Source organism: Eulemur rufifrons, chromosome 7 (assembly GCF_041146395.1).
Source record: "Eulemur rufifrons isolate Redbay chromosome 7, OSU_ERuf_1, whole genome shotgun sequence".
In the NCBI taxonomy this organism is placed as follows: domain Eukaryota; kingdom Metazoa; phylum Chordata; class Mammalia; order Primates; family Lemuridae; genus Eulemur; species Eulemur rufifrons.
In genome coordinates this window covers 251,948,721-251,971,814 of record NC_090989.1, presented here as the reverse complement: position 1 = coordinate 251,971,814, position 23,094 = coordinate 251,948,721, and the positions used below count along the sequence as shown (strand labels likewise).

The 23,094-nt window shown below is 49.8% G+C and overlaps 1 protein-coding gene across 2 annotated transcripts; it reads right to left on the bottom strand.

Moving 5' to 3' along the window:
• Positions 1 to 10,581: 10,581 nt before the first annotated feature.
• On the bottom strand, positions 10,582 to 17,826 carry PHF24 (PHD finger protein 24). 2 transcript variants are annotated; one of them, XM_069474388.1, is made up of 7 exons: positions 17,449 to 17,826; positions 16,261 to 16,446; positions 12,341 to 12,419; positions 11,840 to 12,045; positions 11,355 to 11,515; positions 10,984 to 11,082; positions 10,582 to 10,678 (listed from the first exon to the last, which is right to left on the bottom strand). In XM_069474388.1, exons 1-7 carry the CDS (start codon positions 17,824 to 17,826, stop codon positions 10,582 to 10,584), a joined length of 1,206 nt encoding a protein of 401 aa, XP_069330489.1. The 2 variants fall into 2 exon arrangements, with proteins under 2 accessions (XP_069330489.1, XP_069330490.1); XM_069474389.1 differs by having other exon boundaries at positions 10,984 to 11,079.
• Positions 17,827 to 23,094: the final 5,268 nt, after the last annotated feature.

The following is a 23,094-nucleotide window of genomic DNA, read 5'->3' as shown; positions in this document are numbered from 1 at the left end:
TTCAGTCCCCTATACTGGATCTTTCATCTTGCACCCCGCTGGAGTTCCTGTATTTAGCTCCCTTACTTGCCCCTCTTCTTGGCCCCCTGTGACCTCCTGTCTTTCCCCATGATCTGTCTTGTCCTATTCTTAATCCTTTCTCTACATCTGTGATCTCCCCTATCCTAGCTCTCCCTTTAATCCTTCATCTCAGCTCCCCGTGATCCCCTTTCTTACCCTCAGAATCTCTGTCTCAGCAGCCCCCACCCCCATTAAATCATTAAATCTCAGTCAGCCCCAGTGTCCCCGCTGCTCGGAGCAGGCGGGGCTGCGGAGGCGGTCGCCAGCGGAAGCCGCCGCTTGAGCAGACACGGTGCCTGGCGCCCACGTCACTGTCTCCCAGGCCCATCTGTGCTCGAGGGAGCGGGGGTGGGGAGGGGGTAATCTGGGGGTGAAGAGGGGGGAGGGGATTCTTGGGGGGGTTGATGACAAAGGAAGGGTCAGGGCAGAAGCTCTCATTTACCTCTTTCTATGCCTGTTTCCCGGAGACAGAATTTGGACACCAGGTGGTGCAAAGTGGCTAGAGCTGGAAACTGAGGCTTGAGTGCCTAGGCCGAGGCCAGAGCAGGAGGAGGGGTCTGGGGATCTGGGGTCAGGTCTGCATGTTCTTCATTACCTGCCTTGTTTCCAGTACTCTCTGTGGGGCCCCGCAAGCTTAAAGGGTATGAAGTGTGAGGAAGAAAGGGAATTGCAGAGCGAGGATGCAGAGGGAATGGGGTTAGGGGGATGAGGAGGGGAGCAGGGATGGGGTGATGAGTAGGGGGAGGGGAGAGTGGGGAGTCTGGGGGGACGGGGTTGAGGGAGGGGAGGTGGGGCAAAGAGAGTGGAGAGAGGAGGGGAGGGGAGGCAGGGTGGGAGGTAAGAAGGGATGAGGACTGGGGGTTAAGGAGGGAAGGGGGTGGGGGACAGTAGGAATAGAAGATGAACAGCAGAAGGATGGGACGGGGGGTGGTGAGGAGGAATGAGGAAGGGAGGGGAGGTGGGGTGACAAGGGAATGGAATAGTGTGACATAGAGATGGGTAAAGTGGGATGAGGGGGCCCAGGACTGGTGCTGATTCCTTAGATCTGGGGGCTCTCATTCCCCACCTCCACACTCGTGGGGCCCGGGCTGTGGGTGGCTCTGCGTCTTCCTATTCCAGTTCTGTCTCTTTTGCCTCCTCCAGCCGTGCCTGTGCCAACACGGAGGCAGTGAGTTTAGTCACCAGCCCTCACCTGTCCCCTGCTAATGCCAAAGTGTAGGCTTGGACCTTCGAGGGTGTAGGGCTGCGTGTTCAGGTGTTGGTGGCATGGACTGTGTTGTCTGCCTCATTCGCTGTTCCTGCCCTCTCTCCCGTTGCCCTGGGCGTCAGGGGTACGTGTGGGGAACCAGGGTGTGCAGGGAAGCACAGAGCGTGAGAATGTGGGCCCTGGAGTCAGGCTATGGACCTTGTGAGGTTACTGCCACATCTGGCCTGCTTCCTTCTCTGTAAATGGGGATAGGCAACAGCAGTACTTACAGGGTTGCTGTGAGGGTTACTTAAGGTAGCGCATGTAACACACTTAGTTCTGAGCTTGGCAGGTAGTTAATGCTCAACCAAGTTAACCGTTACTCTGTGTGTTCACACAAGTCTGAGTGTGCGAGTGCATCTATAAATGTGTGAGTCGGATTGGGAGTTATTTGTACTGTTGTATTGGTAATGTGATTTGTGAGAGTGGATCTGTGTAATTATTTTTGTGTGCCTGTTTTCTGTTCTTTGCTATAGGTATGTCATTTTGTGTCAGTGTACATGTGTGATTAAATGACTGTGCAGGCATGTGTCTACATGATAGAGTGGATGAAGTATGTGGCTGTTGATACGTTGACACCATGTCTACCAGCGTATGCACACATCTATGATCGTGTCAGTGCTGAACACCCCCACTCACCCTCCCTCCCTATGGGACGTCATAACCCTGGGTGTCCCTCATTTCCTCACCCTGAGGAAACCGGAACTCGTGGGCAGGGGCGGAGGTGGGTGCCGGTGAGGAGGTGTTTAGACAGGAGAGCATGTTCCCACCCAGACTGTGTAGGGGAGGGGAGCCCCCGATCCCGCACACATCCTGAAGGCTCCATAGGAAGTGCCCCCCCAAGCCTGTTCTCAGTGCCCTGTCTTGTCACCATGGCAGCAGTTGCCAGGGGCTCCCACGGTTGCTAAGATCTGGGTGTGGGAGGCTGCCAGGCCCTGTTGCCAGTAGAAACAGAGAATCCTGGGGTGAAGGAAGACTACCCCCACAGCTGCTGGCTCTCTGCAGCGACAGAACTGGCCCTTGGGCCTCTCCTCTCCCCAGATTTTACCTATGATTTGCATGTGGGAGTACTAGCCTGCGTGGGGGGCAGGGGGGGCTTTAACAGGAAGCTGAAACTAGAATACTAGGATCCACCTTCTGAGGGAAAAAGGGGGCTCCTCAGCCTGCCCATCACCATCTTTAAAATTAAGAGGTCCTTAGAAATTAGCAACTACTTCATTTTTCCCCCATCCCTCGTATCTCTCCCCTGGGAAGTGTCCCTGCTTGGGTGTCCCTTTGCTGTTCATTAGCTGATGCTTTCACCTGGGCATAGGAACTCGCCGTTGACCCGTTACCCTGCGTGTAGAATGACTTCTTCCTGTGGCCAGGCATTTAACATCTCACCCGATACACACTTCACCCTGACGTCCGAGCCCAGAATTTGGTCCCATACTGAGTCCCAACTATGGCCTCAGCCTAAGACACTGGACTCAATTCAGCCTCAGCCTAAACCTTCCTCCTAGACATGGCTGAGCCCCAGTTTTGATACCAGATACTTGAACTCATTCTCATGATCATTTCCGACCCTATCCACTAGCAGCACTAACCAGGGGACTAACTCCCTGGGACTCACGGGAGTCTCCCTGCATGTTCTGAACCTACGCTGGCTAGTACCATAAAGATTCAAAAAGTTATTTCTTGCCTACGGGGTGAGTGTTAGAGATGACCAGCAGAGGGCGCGCAACATCAGGTTCTAGAGGCAAGCGCCAAGAGCCCCACTGTGAACTAAAACAGTTAAAGTTTCCAGGTTGTGGATGCCAAAACTTTGGGGTCATGTGGGTCCTTAAAGTCATAGATCTTCTCCCTCTGGTGAAGCTGGGTTCAGGGCTGGGAACGCACCGGAAGGAGCTTAACTGTTTACTGGCATCTCAGGTCTCAAGAGGACTACATACCCGGTAAGTTATCCCACCCCCAACTCGACATTTCTGTCAACATGCTCATACAGCTTCACTGCCTTTCCTGGGATCCAGTTATCTTTTGGTCCTACTGAGCAGAATTATACCTCCCCATAGTGTTCACCTTTCATCTCAGCTCTGTACTCCTGTCCTCAAGACTGCATTGAACTCATTGGCCCCATCTGCAAACATCAGCCATCTGCATCCTTCAAGTCTGCTGGGTCTCCAGGACTTCTGCCTTCGTGGCTTATTCTGCCTTGTTCAACTCCAGCGTCTAAGATCGTGGTCCTTTGAATGGGTCTCAGTTTGTGGTGCCTGACTCTGATTAGCTTTTTGTAGGAGCGCTGGTGCAGGAACAAATGAGCTGGCCTGCTTCCCTCCTCTGACTGAACTTCTTTCCACATGGCCTCAGATTAGATCAGTTTGTTTCTTGGTAGCCACCTCTTACTGTTCACCCATAGCCCTTTTCTCTCCGAGCTTCTAAATCACCTCTTGCCCATTTGTACTTGGTATAATTTTGAAGGGAGAGTTATAGTTATTTTCAAAAACAAAGATGGCCAGGCACAGTGGCTCACGCCTGTAATCCTAGCACTCTGGGAGGCCGAGGCGGGTGGATTGCTCAAGGTCAGGAGTTCGAGACCAGCCTGAGCGAGACCCCGTCTCTACTAAAAATAGAAAGACATTATATGGACAACTAAAAATCTATATAGAAAAAATTAGCCGGGCATAGTGGCGCATGCCTGTAGTCCCAGCTACTCGGGAGGCTGAGGCAGTAGGATCGCTTAAGCCGAGGAGTCTGAGGTTGCTGTGAGCTAAGCTGACGCCACGGCACTCACTCTAGCCTGGGCAACAAAGTGAGACTCTGTCTCAACAACAACAACAAAAAAAAGATACTTGAAATAAATGAAATAAAAAGTATTTTGGCAACACCTCTGAGTTTTAGGGCAATACTTGAGCTTGGAAATCCCTGCACTTGATGTTTACTTAAAGATGGGACAAAGAGGCTGGGTATGGTGGTTCATGCCTGTAATTCCAGTACTTTGAGAGGCTGAGACAGGAGGATCACTTGAGGCCAGGAGTTTGAGATCAGCCTGGGCAACATAGTGAGACCCCGTCTCTTAAAATTTTTTTTTAAAAATTGGCTGGGCATGGGGGTGTGTTCCTGTAGTCCCAGCTACCCAGGAGGCTGAAGTAGAAGGATCACTTCAGCCCAGGAGTTTGAGGTTACAGTGAGCTATGATTGCACCACTGTGCTCTAGCCCGGGAAAAAGACAGAAAAAAAAATCTGTCTCTTAAAAAAAAAAAAAAAAGTGGGACAAAGAGGGACTGGAGGTTACCAGCTGGCTTGGCTGTGACTTCAGCACTGTGGACAGAGGCACCTCCAGCTATGCATGGGCCTGTGGGAGGGTGGAGATGACACACAGCCTTCAGATGGAGCAGGCTACTCAATGCCTGACAGGGTATAAAGCTCTTTCCTCTTACCAAACTCATTCTCTCCTCACTCAACTACCAGCCCAGGAGGCTGGCAGGACAGGGACTGTTTTCCAGATTTTTACAGATGGGGAAACTGAGGTTCAGCAAAGTCAAACTCCAAGCAATTCCTGGAGAAGGTGAGATGGGAGAGAGAACACTACCCATGTTTAGCAAATTTAGCAAGCCATTGTTTCTCTTTGTGGAGACTTTCCCTTGGGGTAAAGAGGGAATGTGCTTAAGCCAGAGCAGGACAGGGTGGGTGGAGGTTTGTGTGGCACGGAGGCACGAGCCAGCTCCGGGGGCAAATGCAGTTGGCAAGAGAGGAACAGTCCTCAGGGAGTCTAAAGTTCCAGCTGGGACTGCTGCACTGAGGGTGGGGAAACCTTATTCATTAGGCTCCACAGAGATCCAGCCTTTATGCCTCTTTTTCTGTCCCGATGCTTAGCTTCACTGAGCCTGGAGACAAAGAGAAGGGGCCAGTAGAATGTCATTAAGATGCTCTGAGTCTGAGGGATCCCCATGGGAAACTCCAGGGAGGAGAGTAGGGGGGCCCAGTGAGTGAGTGAGTGGCGCGAGTTGTGCAGGTGGTCAGAAATCCGTGACAGGGCCACAGGCCTGGCTACCAGTCTGTGTCTATTTCTAGGTGGAAAGGGGAGGTGCTAGACCACACCGCAGTGGTTCCCTCGAGGTGTACTTGGACAGGCAGCGCAATAGAGTGGCCGAGAACATGGGTGCTGAAGGTAGACTACCTGGTTCCCCCAATTCCTAGCTGTGTGATTGTGCAACCTTGAGAAACTCAGCCTTTCTGTTCCTCTCTCTCCTCATCCGTAATGCAGATCTCATAGGGTTGGAGATTACTTTATGCAAAGCACTGCCCATTACATAGTAAGTACTCAAAGATGTTAGTAATTACTTGTACTTGGGACCCCCTGTGGTTTTGGAAGTAGAATGTCTGCCTCTGACCCATAGCCTGGAGACGCCGTCCCATCTACAGGCACTGGCTCTGCTCCCACCGGGTAAAAGGGAGGAATGGAAATCCCACAGACTTCCAAATGCTTCTTCAGACCTTAGTCATCCTAACCCTATCTTATCACATTAAAACAATTTATAAAATGGGAAGGAAACCCTCAGAACAGGGAGAGCCCAGAAGACCAGGAGAAAACATCTAATGAGCTTCCCTCCTTTGTAGCTCAGCAGGAACTGGGAAAAATGCCTAAAACTGGCTCTTGGTCGGGAGGGGCCCAGAGAGCTGTCCTCAATTTCCTCAAACTTCCTGCCTCCTCCCTTCAGCTCCCATTTCCCCTCTGTATCTGTGGTGGAATCCAGAGGTGTCTGTACATCTGTGTCCGCACGTGCGGTGCCCCTACCCCCACCCATCACTTGATTCTTGGGAGGGTCAGGGCCAGGAAGGCTCTAGAAAGACAGCCACAGTGCACTGCAATCTTCCTGGAGGCCACAGTTGCCCCTGTCTTATTCTCAGACCCAGGAATTAGTCAATGATGGGAAACTACACAGAAATGGCAGGTTCCCCAATCAACAGGAAACAGGAAGCCGAAATAGCATCACAATCTCTTTATTATGATTTCCACTGTGCCCAGCCTCCAGGAGCAGCTCCTTCTGGAGCGGCTGTGAAGGCTGGCCACAGGGAGGAGCATGCAGCTGCGGAGATGGAAAGACAGGGCCTGGGGTCGTCCCTGTCAGCTTACTGTCAAGCTACCTTCCGCAGAAAAGTGCATGGGACGGGGGCATGGATCCTGCGCTGCTACTCAGGTGCTCTCCGAGCCCTCGTCACAAGCCGTGTTTGCTGGAGACAGAGCACAGCCCAACCCTCATGGCTGGAGGTAAGCTGGAAGGCCTTCGTCTCACCACGAATATGGGAAGGCCTTGCTACTCACACCTTGATGTTCTCCTCTGTGGTTGTGCCTACCCAGGGCTATACGAACTGGAAAGCATTAGGTTTCTTAGTCACCGGCCCAGACCAGACCTGACCCCGCTCCATGCTCACTGGGGCACGTGGCCCAGAGAGAAGCTTTTCTTCAGTGCTGGTTGGATCTAGTGGAAATTCTGTAACCTGTTCATTTTCCATTCATGGTTGCCAAAAACAGCAGCAGCAAGAAAGCAACAGCAGGAAAAATGCCCAGTCTCACCCCACTCCAGGGCCGAGCTGTCAGGAACAGGCATGATGCCCTAATATCCCCCACTCCAGGAGAGCCCACTGTTGGGCTGCAGCCAGGGGCCCAGAGAGATATCCTGGGGAAATTCAAACTAAGGGGCTTGGAGAAAGCAGCGATTTCATTTCACTGTAAACAGGTGTGGGGTCAAAAGGGACTATAGTTACAGGTGCCGCCAGGATGTCTTGAAACTTGGGTATCAAGGTTGTTCTGCCTTTTAGTGCCATGCGTTGTCTGCCTTCACTCTGCGAGTCTGAAGGGAACATGCAGGATCCCTAGAGCCTGCTACCGGTTCTCAGTCCTGCCCGGAGGTTCCTCTCCGCTCTGGGGTAGTCATGGCTGGCCTGGGGCCCTGACAGCTTCTGCTAAGTTTCTCTCTTGGCTTTAGGGCTCACTGGCGCCACTCTCACTGAAGCCATGATACCTGCAATGGTTGAGGTTGTGCCTCGGGGTAGGAGGCCTGGGCACAACCCTGGCAGTTTGGTTCTGTGCTTTCCATATTGATGATAGGAACAGGGGTACCTAAGACCTGGCCGCTTAAACAAGGCCAGAGTGACAGCCCATAGGGAACACCAGAGCCAGAAAGGCCAATGTCTGCCCTGCCAGCCCCAGTCGCTTGGGCTGAGGGCAGAAAAAGGCAAGGTACTCATGGTTTCTGCTGTGGCTGTCCTCAAGGAAGAGCACTTGAGAATTGGATTAGTCCCCAGGAGTGAGGGAACGGCGCCATCCCTGCATACCACAGGGGCCATTGCTCCAGTGCTCTGTTGGGGAAGGCTGGCCTCAGGAGAGGAAACCAAGGAGCACATCTGGAGAGCTTACATGGCCACAGCCACTCTCTTAGCTGGCCCTCTGTTCCTGCAGCTCCGCCGTTTTATCTGGCTGTCACTTATTTAAATCTGAACACGGGGAAGAGAAATGCTGGGTGAAAAACTACCAAGTGGTTTTCAGAGGAGCAGATCTGTAACCCAAGCCTTCCTTGGTTGGGGGGTGCTTGGAAAAACACAATGTTGAGCAGCCAAGAAAAGACTGAAACATTCTCTCATACCCTTGTTAGAGCCAGACACTCATAATGGTACTTGGCAGAATTGCAGCGTCACAGTGATGGAAGGGCTTGGAAAGGAAAGGGAACGGGCCTCACTAGGTTCATAAACGTTTTAACATCTCCATGCATACTGCAGAGGGGCTCCAGGGACTAGGGCTCTGCAATGGGAGATTCTGGATGGGGCCTTGGGGTGGGGCTTCTGCAATCCTGGACTGGGGAGCAATGGAGGGTCCCCTTTGGTAAAACATTTGATGCCTGTGGAGAAGAGCCCGGCTGCTCCTCTGTGCTTTTCTGGGACTCCTGTGGACTGGGAACTCTCCTCTTTGCTGGGGGCCCTCACCAAGGAAGCTTGCTGTCCTGGAACAGGGAGAAGGGTGATCGCAAATGGGCCCGCTCCTGTGGTGGCAGAACTCGGGGGCCTGCTTTGCCGGGCCCTGGGATAGAGCAGGCCTGATCTGGCCCACAGACTCTCACCACTCACCCAGAGAGAGCGAGAAGCAGCTCCAAAGAGGTAGGCATCACCTTGATCTGGGAAAGATCAGGGCACAAGATGGACTTCCAGTCCCCGTGACTGATGAGGAGGCAGGAGAAAAAAGCTGTTCAGCTCTCAAAGCCCAGAGCTTGTCTCTGCTTAAAACGCCCTGTCCATGAGATCAAGCAGCCCAAGGCCACTGGCACAGAGGGTGATTTGCCAGGAGAGGAAGTGAGAGCCCCCATGCGTAATGTGCTTTAATCTTCTCAGTGCAAAACCCCAGGCCTGGCTGCTTCAGATGCAGTCCTTGGCCAAGAGTCATATGCTTTCCTTTCTTCTCTGTTTTTTTTACTAGACTGAATAATGGCCCTTCATCAGTCCTGGGAGTATGGCTGAGGAGTATTTACAAAAGCTGTGGGTTTTGAAATGTCCAGGGCCACACATAGGAACCCAGATTTGTCTCCTGTCTGCTGCATTCAGTCCTAAGTCGTCCAACCCCAGCGGCGTATCCTGCTTCCAGGTCAGGCACTTCCTACAGGAGGAGACTGCTCGGGGCTCTTACCCAGCCCCTCTGCAGCTGCTTGCTTTCGTCTGAGCGTCTCATCACTGAGAGGTCCGAGCCTTCCGTAAGCTCCCAATTTAGCGCGAGTGCCTCGAGCAAGGAAGATATGTTAGCTTCCGCATGACTGAGCTCAACTCCCTCTTGAGTAACTCTTGATAGTCAGATCTGGCTACACTTAAGTCATTAGGTTGGAAACAGAACGTAGAACCCGGACCCCAATGTGACCCACAGCACACACCGACTCGAGAACTTGATGAGAACTTGGGGGGGGGGGGTGGCTGGGGCTTGCAGACCAGGCTTGGCGCCCTGTGGCAGCCTCTGCTTGTCTCCAAAGTCCTCCCATGCCAGGAGGCCCCAGCCTGGTGGAGAAGGACATGCAGAGAGCAGCGAGAGAAGCAGCAACTCGAGGCACACCCCGGCGACAGGGAGAAGGGAAACTGTGAGGCTTTCCCAGGACCTCCTCTGCTTGAGAGCTGGGCTGCAAGTCTTCTCATCCTCATCGTCAGGACGGCTGAAAGGCGTCTCTGCTCAGGGCGGCTGCACAGCTGCTCTGTCTTGGGCTGCGGAAGAGGCTGCTGCGTCCTCCACACAATGGCGCACTTGCCTAGGCCTACGGCTGAGTTGAGCTGGACGATGGCAGAGCCTGAGCCCTGCCTCTCCTCTGCCAGCCAGACCGTGTGTGTCCTCATGGGTCTCTGCGGTAGCCGGCCCGGGAGAGGCAGCTAACAGAGGGCTGAACTCCTGCCGCCGTATTTGTCCCACTCAGGCCCCGTGGGCTCTGGGCCATGAGCTACCATCGGAAAAACGGGCTGAGAAGGCTCGCCTTGGTTTTTAACTGTTCTGCTAAAGACTTTTGACCTGACCGAGAGGTTCCTGGGATTCTGGGTCTCTGGGAGGGGTGGCCTCCCTCTCTTCCAATCAGGATTCCGCAAGCTCTTCGCCTTCTCTGCCACCAGGAATTTGAATTTAAATAAATAATAGGCTGAACTGCAGCGGTGGTTTTCAACTATTTTCCCACCCAAATACAGCCAAGGCACACATTACACACCTACTAGTGACAGTGGCTCACCACAGAAAGGATTTTCAATGGGGGAAGAGGGGTCTGTCGGCATCTCCAGGAGGGCACGTGAGTCTGACACGCCCCCTTATTAAGAATCACTTGGCCAGAGACTTATCTATTGGAAATGAGAGCTGGCCGCCAGAAGGGGTGAGTAGAGACTCCCTCCTCTCAAGCAGGGCCTTCACAAAGGGACTTTGGTCCTTTTACAACCCAAAAGAACAAGGCTTCTGAAGGCATGGACAGCTAGGCGTGAGTGTGCGTGTGTGCGTGTGCACACACATATGTGTGTGGTGGCAGGTCCAGTCTATGACGTGAGGGCAGGCGGTGGTCCGGGAGCGGATGCGCCCACAGCTCCCTGGGCTTCTTCGCTGTGGCAACGCGCTCACTGCCTCTGTTGTGAGGGCAACGGTGATTTCAGTGCTCTACAGCTCAGTGACAAGTTAAGATGGTGGCAGGGCCCCATCCCCATGAGTCTCAGTGCCAGAGGTTGGTGGGGGGAAGGGAGAGAGGAAAGGAGGGAGAGGATGTCACTGTCCCCGAACCAAGCTTCTCCGCTCCATGCTATCCCGGGGGTTTCAGGTGAATGGCCGCGCTGTTGGGGCGAGCAGCCAAGATGTAGAGGACGTTCTCTCGCAGGAAGGTGGGCCAGTCCACAGATCTGGAGTGGAAGCAAAGAACAGGTTCGTGAAGCTGGCTGCAGAGCCTGAAGGCGCATGAGACCTGAGTCCAGCAGCAGCGTGGCTTGGGCTGGGCATCACTCAGGGAAGACTTGGCTCGTGCCTGACGCGGTTATGGCTGGCCGTGCCGCCGAGCCAAGTAACCAGCTGGCTGGCCCTAGGGATCAGGGGGCAAATGTGCACCCCTGGAGGTGGTTTCTGGGAAGTGGGCAATGCCCTCTCTTACTTGTGTGTGTATGTGTTGGGGGTGCAGGGGGTACAGACAGCGGTGCGGATGTCTACTCACCTGGACTCCTGCTCTGTGGGCAGCAGGGTCTTGTCCTGACTCTTGCTACTGCTGCTGGCTGGGCTGCTGTCAGCTATGGGACCCACATGGCTGATGCTGCTGGGCACAAGGACATGTGGTTAGGAGTGGGATAATGAAAGGCCTGGCCCTGTCCCCTCGCAAACTCTGCTGAGCCCATGGATCTTCTGAGAGAGTAGAGGCTGCCCTATGCCCGGGCGGGAGGCATCACCACCCTCTGCTTAATGTGCACGAGGATCCTCTTCCGGCTGTTGGCAGGGGAAGCAGGGAGGTGCCCTTCACACCAAGGGCCACTGGCAAGAAAAAAGGGGGGGGCGAGGCCAAGTGGGGGCAGGGGCTTGTAAGGAGCAGACCTGACACTGCAGGATGGAGCTTCTGTCGGGCGTTTGCAAAACCAAGAGTGCCGGGCGCGGCCGCACTCGGCCTCACTGATGGTGCTCCCGCTGCCCAGAGCCAGGAAGGTGGCTCGGGCTCGCTCCCGCTCCTTAGCTGTCAGAAGCCTCAACAGAGAGTTCTGGGGGAGAAGAGACAAGATCTTAGAGGTGACATGATCTTGTAAACCGTCAACCCACAGAGAATCCTACCTCCATTACCCGCTTTGCAGCCTTCCTTAGAAGTTTCTGGTAGCACCAACACTTTCAGCGGGTCCAGTGCAAACCAATCTTCCTCAGGCAGTTCCCACCTGGGCACTGGATCGCCCATCACGGGCTGGAATCTGAGCCCATTCCTGACACTGCTCCCTGCTCAGACAGTACTCACTGTTCCCCCGACCCACCCAGCATGCTTTCCAGGCCTGTCACCCAGGATCCCATGGACATGCACCCCAGCTGGCCCTCACCTGGGGACGCAGCTGCTGCAAAAGTAGGAGAGACTCGTGGGACAGGAAGTCAGGCCACTCTATGTGGCCTCGATGTTCAGGGTCCAGGGCTGCAAACTGGCGGGCTGCCTGCTCCTCTTGCGCCTTGCTCAGGGCCCTGTCACTGTCCCCCCGCTTCGCTGCTTGGTGGCGATAGCGCAGGAAGTCCTCCAGTGTCAGGGAGCAATCTGTAGGAGGCACCCCATGCTGGCCACGCCCACCCTTCCTCAGCCTTGGGGCACCTCCACTCACCCCAGGGCACCCTCAGTGCCCTCACACCCACAGCTCTTGTTGAGTCTTTGCCTCCCATGGCCAGGGCAACTCAAGCTGTGGCAGGTGGTGTGTGCCAGCCAACAGCTCAGGAACAAGGACCATCTGCCCCCACCCCGCAAACCTGGAACACGCCTTTCACGGTTCAGCCTGGAGACCGTAAAGGAGACGTCTGCCCCACCCCCTCCATCCCGGCAGCACCATCCGCCGTACCAGGGATGACTTTACACTGCTGAAAGGTCTCCGTGAGGCTGTACATTTCCTCCTCAGTAAGCAGCAAGTTGAGGTTGTCCTGAAAATAAGGAAGAGCTGAGTCAGTGGCCAGACAGGCCAGGAAGAAAGGCCAAGGATCAAGAGGGATGGAAATAGTATTCTAAATGGAAAGCAATTCCAAGATCATCTAAGCCCAGCCAAGGAGACTGAGGCTCCAGAAAAGGGAAAGGACTTGCTATGAGTTGCCTCAACTCTGGGGCAGAATCCTCCCCAGAACCCAGATATCCTGACCCCAGCCCTGAGTCCCTTTTACTAAATGTTTTTCAAATCATCCTCCGAGCTAACCTTGGGATTTCTCGGAAGCGCCATAGGAAGCTGCTGCAGGGAATAAGGGGCCACTGAGTGGGCAGGGCTATGAACCCCCACCTCCACCAACCGGAGCAGTTCCATCTTTATCCATTCCCCGTACTTGGCTTCTGTGTTAGGCTGTGCTTGGAGTATTTTAGTTAAGAAGTTTAATTCTAGCTCTGCTTCTAATGGGTTTAAATAACTCCAGAAGGGTTTAAAAGATGCCATCACAAGGTTCCTAAACCCAAATGAGTTTTTCATGGTGCTATAGAAGTTTTAATTTCAAATGAGCACTGATATCTTATTTTGTTAACATTACCATACAGTCCCTACACTATCAAAGATTCTTTCTAGTAAAAGGTTAATTTTTTCTCTAAAAGACCAGCAAAGAACAAGAGCAGATAGTTCATGAGTATTCAGTTGTGGATTTCATAAAGAACTTAAACCATTCTTTTTTTTTCTATAATTTTTTTTTGAGACAGGGTCTTACTCTGTTGCCCAGGCTGGAGTACAGTGGTGCAATCATAGCTCACCGTAACCTCAAGCCCCTGGGCTCAAGCAATCCTCCTGCCTCAGTGTCCCATGTAGCTGGCATGACACATGCATGTCACCATGCCTAATTTTTTTCTTTTACTTTTTTGTAGAGATGGGGTCTTGCTATGTTGTTCAGGCTTGTCTTAAACTCCTGGGCTCAGGTGATCTTCTTGCCTTGACCTCCCAAAGTGCTGGGATTACAGGAGTGAGCCACTGCACCTGACAACACTTTTTTTTTTTAATATGAAAGGTGGGGAGAGTGAGCAGGCAGGTTCAATTTCTTTTTCTTTTTTTTTTCTTTTTTGAGACAGAGTCTTACTCTGTCACTCTGGGTAGAGTGCAGTGGCGTCATCATAGCTCACTGCAACCCCCAACTCCTGGGCTCAAGGGATCCTCCTGCCTCAGCCTCCCGAGTAGCTGGGCTACAGGCACGTGCCACAATGCCCGGCTAATTTTTCTATTTTTAGTACAGATGGGATCTCACTGTTGCTCAGGCTGGTCTCGAATTCCTGAGCTCAAGCAATCCTCCCACCTCAGCCTCCCAGAGTGCTAGAATTACAGACTCGAGCCACTGTGCCCAGCCCTGACAATACTTTTCAAAATTTGATATGATATTTGTATTTTTCCCATTGTTTCAATAAACACTTATTAAGCACCTAGTGTAATGTACTGGGCACCACAGTGGTGTGTAACATTGTGACATATTCAGTGTGGCTGGAGTTTAGAGTATGTGTGAGTGTGTGTGAGGGGAGGGGAGAGAGGACTGGTAAGAGATGAGAGAGGGGGCGGTAGCCGGACTGTGAAGCACCTCAATGCCCTTTATTGAGCCCCTCAGATTAGGCCTTTGTCCCGAGGGCCAAGTGGAGCCCCTGAAGGGCTTGACACGGAGAATGCCATGGTCAGACCTCTGACTGCCGTGTGGGAATGGGTGGGAGGAGCAGAGTCTGGAGGCACGGGGAGGTTAGGGAGCTGTTGCAGTAGTACAGGTAAGGAAACGTGAGTGGCTAAACTGAGACCTGAGAGTGGAGAAGCGGGGAGAGAGGCGAGAGACAGTGGAGGCAGGATCAGTCGGACATGCTGCCTAACGGGATGTGAAGGATGAGGAAGAGAAATGAGCTGGGATTGGTAACTGGGGAGGGGGGGGTGGTATTACTACGCACACAGATAAGGAATGGAGGAAGAACAGGTTTTGGGACAAAGACGAGTTCATTTTGGGGCATGTTGAATGTGAAATACCTGAGACATCAAGATGGATAAGTCTAAGAGACAGGAAATTTAAGTCTGGACACGCAGTATCATTAGTATTTAGATGGTGGCTGTAGATGAAGTCACCCAAAGAGAGAGTGTACAGAGAAAAAAGAAGAGTGTCAACAACAGAACCCTGGGAAACATCAGCATTTTGGGCTGAGACAAGGAACAAAGGGCATTGAGGAAGAATGGTCAGAGAAGAAGGTTGGAGGAGAATCAGTAGAGAAGGTACTGAATACCAAGAAAGGAGAGTTGCACGATGTCGGAGGTAACGTTAACAGTGGTTATACAAATGAAGTGGGATTTTGTTGAGTTTCTATTTTATCTAGTTTCTATATCTTGTGTAATAATTCTCATAAAAATATACAAACTCTAAAAAAAGACAGGGGAATAAAGAAGTGCTAAATACTTCAGAGAGGTTAAGTGAGAAGAAGCCTGAGCAAAGGTCACTGGACTTGACAATCAGCAGGTCACTGGTGACCTTAGGAAGAACCACTCAGCAGAATGATGGATGCAGAAGTCAGATTACAGGTGGTTGAGGGGCCACAAGGAGATGATGAAGTTCTTTTAAGAAGCCTGACTGTGAAGGGAAGGAAAGAAAGGGCAGGAGCTTGGAAGAAGCCTTTGTGCAAAGCCCAGTGAGGAGTGGTGGCAATGATGGTAGGACTGTGGCCGAAGGCTGGGGAGGGAGCAGTGTGCTCCTGGGGGTCAGGAAGGAGACGCTTTCAACCCAGTCCCACAGCAGCAGCAGCACAGCAGGGTCACCGAGGGAAAGGCGCAGGTGCAGGTTGGAGGTGTGGGGACCGGTACTAGAGAAGGCCGTCTGTATAGCAGGGTCTGCTGTGGTATAATCCAGGGGAAAGGTGTTTAAGTGGTGGAAAATAACGTTCTATACTTTATTTTATGCACAGCCACAGAGAAAGAGTTATTTGTTACAAAGTGGCACATCTCTGCTTTCTTCTAGGCAGTAGGAATAAGAGGGGGATCAGCAGATGCTCCTCACTCTGAGATCAGTAAATAATGAAGAATCTGCAAGACAGATACACAAGGCAAGGCTTGCACTCCATTCAGGTGTGGTGAGAAATGGATACGAATCTGGCTTTCAATGGAAACCTTACACTCTGTCCTTCATTAAAAGTTGGAAGGCATTTATATATAATTTGCGAAGTTCTGAATCAATATAGCTTGGTTATTTAATTCACATATTGACCACTTCAGAGACGAAGGACAAATCCTTCCAAGAGTCAGGTGACAGGCCAGATGAGGATCTCAGAACTAAGAGGTTTGCTTGTGATAGCATCTGTCCCTACTGGAAGCAAGCTGGATAGGATCAGGTTCATTTTCGGATGGATACAATTAATGACGACTACAGACTATGAAAGCACGCTCCACGCAGAATTGCTTTTGAGTAATTAGGACTCATTCTACCCAGTCAATCCTCTAGCTCAGTGGTCCTCATCTGGGGGTGACTGTGCTCCCTCCAGGACACATTTGGCGATGTCTGGAGACAATTTTGGCTGTCACAACTGGGGGTGTGTGCTACTGGCATCTAGTGGAGTAGAGGCCAGGGATGCTGCTAAACATCCCATAGTGCGCCCAGCCCCCAACTCGAAGAACTATCTAGCCTCAAATGTCAACAGTTCTGAGGTTGAGAAACCCTATCCTAGCTCTAGGACCCTCATATGTACTGTTAGAAAACCCTTTAGGTCACTGCCTAGAAGCAAATATTCTAATACTGGGCCTCCAGGAAAAGTGCCAAGTCCTCTGCTGTCCCTGCTGTCCAGGCTCACACAGTAGTGGCAGCTCCAGCCTGTTTCCGTGTGGGCCATCTCGGTCACCTCCGCTGCACCTTCTCCTTGGACATAGCCCATGCGGCGCAGGCAGCCATCATGGAAAACCCTGGTGCAGACTCTGCACGGGAAGAGGCTCTCAGCCGTCCAGACCTCACAGACATCACACATCTCATCGTTGACAACCTGAGGAAAGACAGCAGGAGTGAAGACGGATGTGTAAGTACAGGCGGCAAGATCCTATGGCCACTAAGCACAGAGCTACCTGCATGGGGCTGAGAGTCCCCGGAGCAGTCTAAACGAACAGGCCTAACTGAAGCCACTGTTAAGGCAACAGATAGAGCTTTCTTTCTGGAGGACAAGAACCAGGAGGCTCTTCCAGCTGCTCAGGCTTTTGTGACCATGTTTATGAACAGGGATGGTACTGGCATTTTTGGAAAAAACAATCTATCTTTCTGAGATATTGTCCCAGGCATTGCAGGAAATTTATCACCCCTGGTTTTCTTGGCACCAAATACCAGTAGCAACCCCCCACTATTGTGACCCCCCCCCCAACTCTCCCCTCCCACATGCTTCCTACAGCGGGTAGCACTCTCTGTGGTTGAGAACCCAGGGGCAGGAGGTTTGGCAGAAGACCTGCCATGGTGCCATTCCTTATCACCCATTGCCCCAAGTGTTTCACTGAGATGAGTCTGGGATGTAACAAACATTTTTATTCTTTTTTTTTTTTTTTTTTTTTTTTTTTTTTGAGACAGAGTCTCACTCTGTTGCCCAGGCTAGAGTGAGTGCCGTGGCGTCAGCCTAGCTCACAGCAACCTCAAACTCCTGGGCTCAAGGGATCCTCCTGTCTCAGCCTCCCGAGTAGTTGGGACTACAGGCATGCACCACCATGCCCGGCTAATTTTTTCTATATATATTTTTAGCTGTCCATATAATTTCTTTCTATTTTTAGTAGAGATGGGGTCTCGCTCTTGCTCAGGCTGGTCTCGAACTCTTGAGCTCAAACAATCCCCCCACCTCGGCCTCCCAGAGTGCTCATTTTTATTCTTGTGTAAGAAATTCAAAGATTGTTTTGGACTCAGCTCCAGATTTGAATCTCACCTTAACTATACCCAGGCCTCCCCTGTCCTGCTCCCTGATCCTCAGATGGGCTAAGACTTGTGGATCCTGCCCTAACTGGACACTCACAGGCTCTCTGGGCTCCAGGCAGATCTCTGGAGGCTTGTCGTCATCCAGCTTCCGCGTGGGGCGGATGAAGGCAGGTGGTGTGAAACGACTGGTCCTGTCGAACTCCTCAGGCTCTACTCCACGCCCATCTCGGAGCCGCTCCCAGGCTGCACGGTGGACACTGCTCTCTTCCTGGACCACTGGGGTGCCTGCCTCTGCTTCCTTCTCCTCCTGTACCTCCTGGACGGAGCCCTCTACTGTGCCACGGCGGGACCCTGGTAGCTCCCCCGTGCGCCGGAGGGAAGGCCTGTCCCGCAGCCCATCCTTGAAGGCGGACACAGCCAGGCTCACCTTCTGCACCTGCTCCACTGTCTGCCGCTTGGACATCAACACCCCCATGGCTCTGGGGACATAAAGCAGAGGGACACAGATTCAGCCAATGGCTGAGCGTGTCAGGCCAATCAGTTTCAACTTAAGTGGAAGGAGCTATTAAATAGTCTCTCCCGCTTCTAGAACTCAGTAGCATGGTTCAGTGGACAGAGCACATGTTAAGTCAGAAGACCCTGGTTCTACTTCCAACTGGCCCTGTGACTTTGCTTTTCCCATCTACGGAATGAAGGCCACTTGCCCAGCCCACTTCACGGCGCTGTCATGAGGATAACATAAGAAGTGGGCTTAACGGTGCTTAGTAACCTGGAAAGCACTCTACGTGTATGAAATGGTATCTCTGTCTTCCTTCCTGTGCTAAAGCCAGTTTGGTCCAGGGGTCCCACACCTCTGCTACTTTGAAATAGTTGGAGACTTCAGAGCCCAAAGTCTTCCTCTACTCCACAAGAAGACTCAAGGCTTAAAGCATGCTGGCAGCAACGCGTTTCAGGCCTTCTGCAGGAAAGCTCCTCCTGTAAGTGCTGTGCACAATCCCTCCAGTGATAATCCTCATCAAATGCCTACTTTTTAAGTCAGAGTGAATGAATTCCTATTTTTGAGGATTCCTGAAGCAGGTAGTAAGGAAACTCTGCCACCCCTATCCATGTGGTCAAGGTCACACAAACACTTCTTTGCCCATCTAATTAGTAGCTCCGCCTCTTTGTGGATTTGTTTATCACAGGCAACTGGCCTATTACAGGCTCTAAGGTACTTCTAAGGGTTCACTAATGTCACTCCCAAATTCCTTTTCTGCTTTTTCTGAATTGTTCAAGAAAGGTCCATATCCTTCATAGGTTAAAAAGTAACGTTATCCCCGCCCTTCTCTGCAGTAGCGGAGTACAGCATTGGAAAGTGAAGGCAGGACGTGGCACACTGCATGTCAGCTGGGGAATGCTTTTTCTAACTGGAGCAGAGAGTCCATTTGGCCTTGCTCTCGATCCATTCTAATCAAGGCTTATGGAATGGGGAGAGCATGTGCGAGGCACTAACTGCCCATTATAGGAAATAGAAGACAGGAGAACAGTCTCACCACTCAAGCTACTTACTATCAGAATTCAAAGAAGTCATACAAAGCGCTGGGGGTACCTAAAGGAAGGTGAGACCACACTACTGAGGGTCAAAGCAGACCTTGAAGGATGAGTAGGAAGTTGTACTCAGTTGGTTTTGGGGAGAAGGTGACAGTGGGTAGGAGGAGAGGTAGGGCCAATTCAAGGTCTACTGTAATAGTCCACGCAAGAGGTAGAGGGTTTGAACTGAAATAATAGCAGGAATGATATTGACTGTATGTTACCATGGAAATAGAATTATGGAAAATTTAGTAATAAATTGATAACTCATTGGATGAAGGATAAAGGGAGAGAGGGCAGTTTAACTAATTAGAAGAATGGTAGTGCCAGTTACAGAAATTGGGAAATAAGAAAAGAGGGATAATTACATTGGATTTTTATACATGTTGAATTAAAGATGTCTCTGGGACACTCAGGTGTCACATCATCCTCTGCTTCAAACTTTTCCATGTTTTAAGAATAAAGTCTATCAGGATAAAGTTGCCCAAATCGGTCTCTTTCTGTGGCCTAAGAGGCCCAGCAAGGTCTGGCTCCCTTCTTTATTCTGTGTTCCAACCACACTGGCCTTCTCTCATGCTTTACTTGCACGCTCCCTCTATTTTTGGGCCCTTTGAACATTCCTCCCCACTTGATTAGTGCTTATTGATCTATCAGAGCTCAGCTCAAGTATCACTTCCTCAGGGCGATCACTGCTGGCTCTGGTCCAGGGCTGGGCGCTCACAGAACCGTGCTCTTGCTCCGGGGCGCTTGTCTGCATCATTATATACTCAACTGGATAATTATCTGATCAATGTCAGTTTCCTCTATTAGACTGTTTCATCCTGCACAGTCCCTATCTCCACTGCCTAGCAATGTGTCTGGAACAGAATAGATGCTTAATAAACATTTTCCAATTAATTAATTAATTGTGGAGGATTCTTTTTGCTTTTTAAAATAAAACCTTAATACACATAATGTCTGATGACAGCCATATCTTCTTTTCAGAAACGCTGCTTGTATGCACCACAATGATGCAAATTCCTACCTTGCCCTGGCGCTTGGCCTGCCATCTTGTTACCAAGGAAACCCATACTCCTGAATTTTTTTTTCTTTTATTTTTCCATACAGGGCAAAAGACCAGATATTCCTGAATTTATAAACTGACTGATAAGAAAGAATCACTCCCTCCTGCCCCCATTTGCAAATTTGTTTGTAAAATCGAAGTATATGACTAAGGATCATTTACTTTAAATACTCAATACTGTTTTAAAGGACAGTGGCAAAGGAGATTTATTGAGGAAAGATTGACTAAGCAAATTCAGGAAATCACTTAAGGTATTCATGCCCCAGTGCATATTTAATAATAAATTGTAATTAAAAGGAAGACCTTTTATTCCCAAAATAAAAAAATAAATTAATTAAAAATTGTGATTAAAAAATCCTTTTTATTCTCCCTCAACTGGAAACAAATATTGGACAATAGGAGAATGGTTAAATTATGGTACCATGGTAGACTAAACATGAAAAGTATTTAAGGGAAAAGTATATTTACTGATGTGGAAAGGCATTGAAAAATGTGAATATATTAATAAAAAAGTTACCAAAATGCTCATGTTATGACCTAATTTTTATAAGAAAGAAGGCATATATGTATTTTGCATATTTTTTAAACATATTTGCATATGTTAACCTGTATTTTCCAATTTTCCTACATTGCACGTTAATTATATAATAAATCTTAGGGTTGGCAACCCGGTGACTTGTTTTAGTTTTGGATTTGCTGTTCTGTGACCCAGAAAATGCTGCATACTGCTTTGGGCTTCAGTTCTCTATCTGATAATGAGCGTGTTTGGAGCATATAGTCTTAAGCACTTAGAATGCTCATGTTCTTTTTCATATTCTTTTAAAAGTTCCTGTGACCTAATGAGGATATCCAGCCAGGGTGGGGGCAAGGCTGGAGAGGAGAGTGTGTCTGTATGTTTAAGTCTTTGCTGAGGCTTTGGGCCAGGGAGGTTCTTGAAGAGGCTGGGCCTGTAGTCCCCAGACACTGCCACATGCCTCATGGCAACAGCTGTGCTCTAAGGTCAGGTGGCAAGGCAAGTCCCCAACTTACAGTGAGAGGCATACTCAGAGGGAAAATGCACAATTGACACACAAACCTTCATGGCATATTTTTATTATAAGCAATTACATTTTCCAGAACCACTAGGTTTTCCTTAGAAACCTTCAGTGTTATGTTTTTCAGATTTTTTGACTGTGACCCCAAGAAGAGATTGATAGTATCCTCTTGGTTCCTGGGGATATATAGAAGGTACTAGTTCTCCAAATATTGGGGGCAGCCTCCTTCCAGAAGTTATATCAGAAATCTTAGGGAACAGTCATGAGACTTTTGTGTTTATCAGGAAGAAGGCATAGATTGAAAAAAAAGTTAAGAAGCACTTATTAGGAGATCTGGAATAAACATACTAAATTTACTTTTTCACGAATGATTCATTAGAGGGAAATCAATGGTATGCATTTGGTTCTCATTGGCTTTTTGAGATGATGTAATAAGAGTTATTGACAAAGGCCAGCCAGTTAGGAGGGTTACTCTATAAGTAAACTGACTGACTAAGAGTGACTCAGCAAACTAACCACAGACACCTCCTAATACACCCTAGGTCTGCTACAACCCATTATTCTCTGTAAGGATACCAAAAATCACCATTAAGCTTTCTTAATTGTTAATGATACCATTGCAATGGTTTCGGGAATTTATCCTTAAAGGAATTTCTATGAAGACTGAAGCTGACACGTACCAGCAAAACAAATAAACATAAAAACAAACAAACAAACAACACTTTCTAGTCCTGACCACAGGCTCTTGGAGCACGGTAATTCCTTTTACCTGAGAGAGTTCAATTTTCTAGACCACTTTATACCTGTAAGGGCAGAAAATGTTGAGTAGAACCATTGAAAGGAAACCATCAAAATCCAAACAAGACCCCAGGTCATTTTGAATTGATATGGCTTTGATTTTGACAATAAACTGTGAAGACACAACAGAATTAAGCTTTAAGAGTGAGGCTAAAACCCTTACTGCTTAATGGAGAGAATCAAACCTGTATACAAAAGACACTTTGATTAAAAGTGAGTGTGCTAAAATATCTGAGATGTGCACCTGGGGCGTCTGAGAAATTAAAATCAGCTCAAATTTCTAGAGAAACAAGTGGTAGTGATTAGTGCTGGGTACAAACAAATGCCTGGTGAGAAACACCTGGCCTCTCCTGTGCTGGAAGAAGTCCTAGGAGGAAGAGTGAGTTAAAAGGAAATCAAATTGCAAAGATCCTGCAAATCATACCCAATTATTACTTCTTTGGCCCCAGTGTACAAAGAGAGACATACTCACTGTATGGAACTGGGGTTTTCTGCCTCCCTACAAAGATAAAAAGAGAATAAAAAGATGTTGTCCCAAGAATGATGTGACTGTCAGAGAATCTGTGGTATCTAGGGAAGGCTTGGAAAAAACCTCAGGGGACAGGAGTAGGTGACGGTGAATTCCAGCAGGAGAGGAAGATAGAGTAGGTAGAATAGGGCCATCTGACTAAATGAACTGGAGGAAATGAAAACCGTGACAACCAGAATTTGTCTTTGGGTAAAAGTAGGCTGTCTAGAAGTGTTTGTCAGGCAGTAAGACGTATGTGGGCAGCTTGGAATGTATGTGTGCAAGACACACCCATTCTCTGCAGAGCACCTGCTTACAATGCAGCGGGATTATTTATAAGGGCAATGTGGTGGGAGTAAGAGGAGGAGGGGTTGCTCCACAGCAGGAGCTGTGGAGAAATAAGAAAGGAGAAGGAAGCTGGGTGAACCTCTTTTCCCAGGCACTCTCTATAAAGATTTGTAGCCGTGCAGAGCCAGAGGAGCAACCCTCATAATAGGCAGGGGTTTCCTCATTCAGCATGTTAAATGTAAAATACATTTACTTGCTTCAATCTGATTTTATTTTTTTATTTATTTATTTATTTTTTTTTTTTAGAGATTTGGTCTTGCTATGTTGCCCAGGCTGCTCTTGAACTCCTGGACTCAAGTGATCCTTCTGCCTCAGCTTCGCAAGTAGCTGGTTCAATATGATTCTTGATATGGGAATGGCAGCTGTTTAAAAGGCTCAACTAAATGAGATTGCCTGGAGGATATGAGGGCTTCCCTAAGAAGG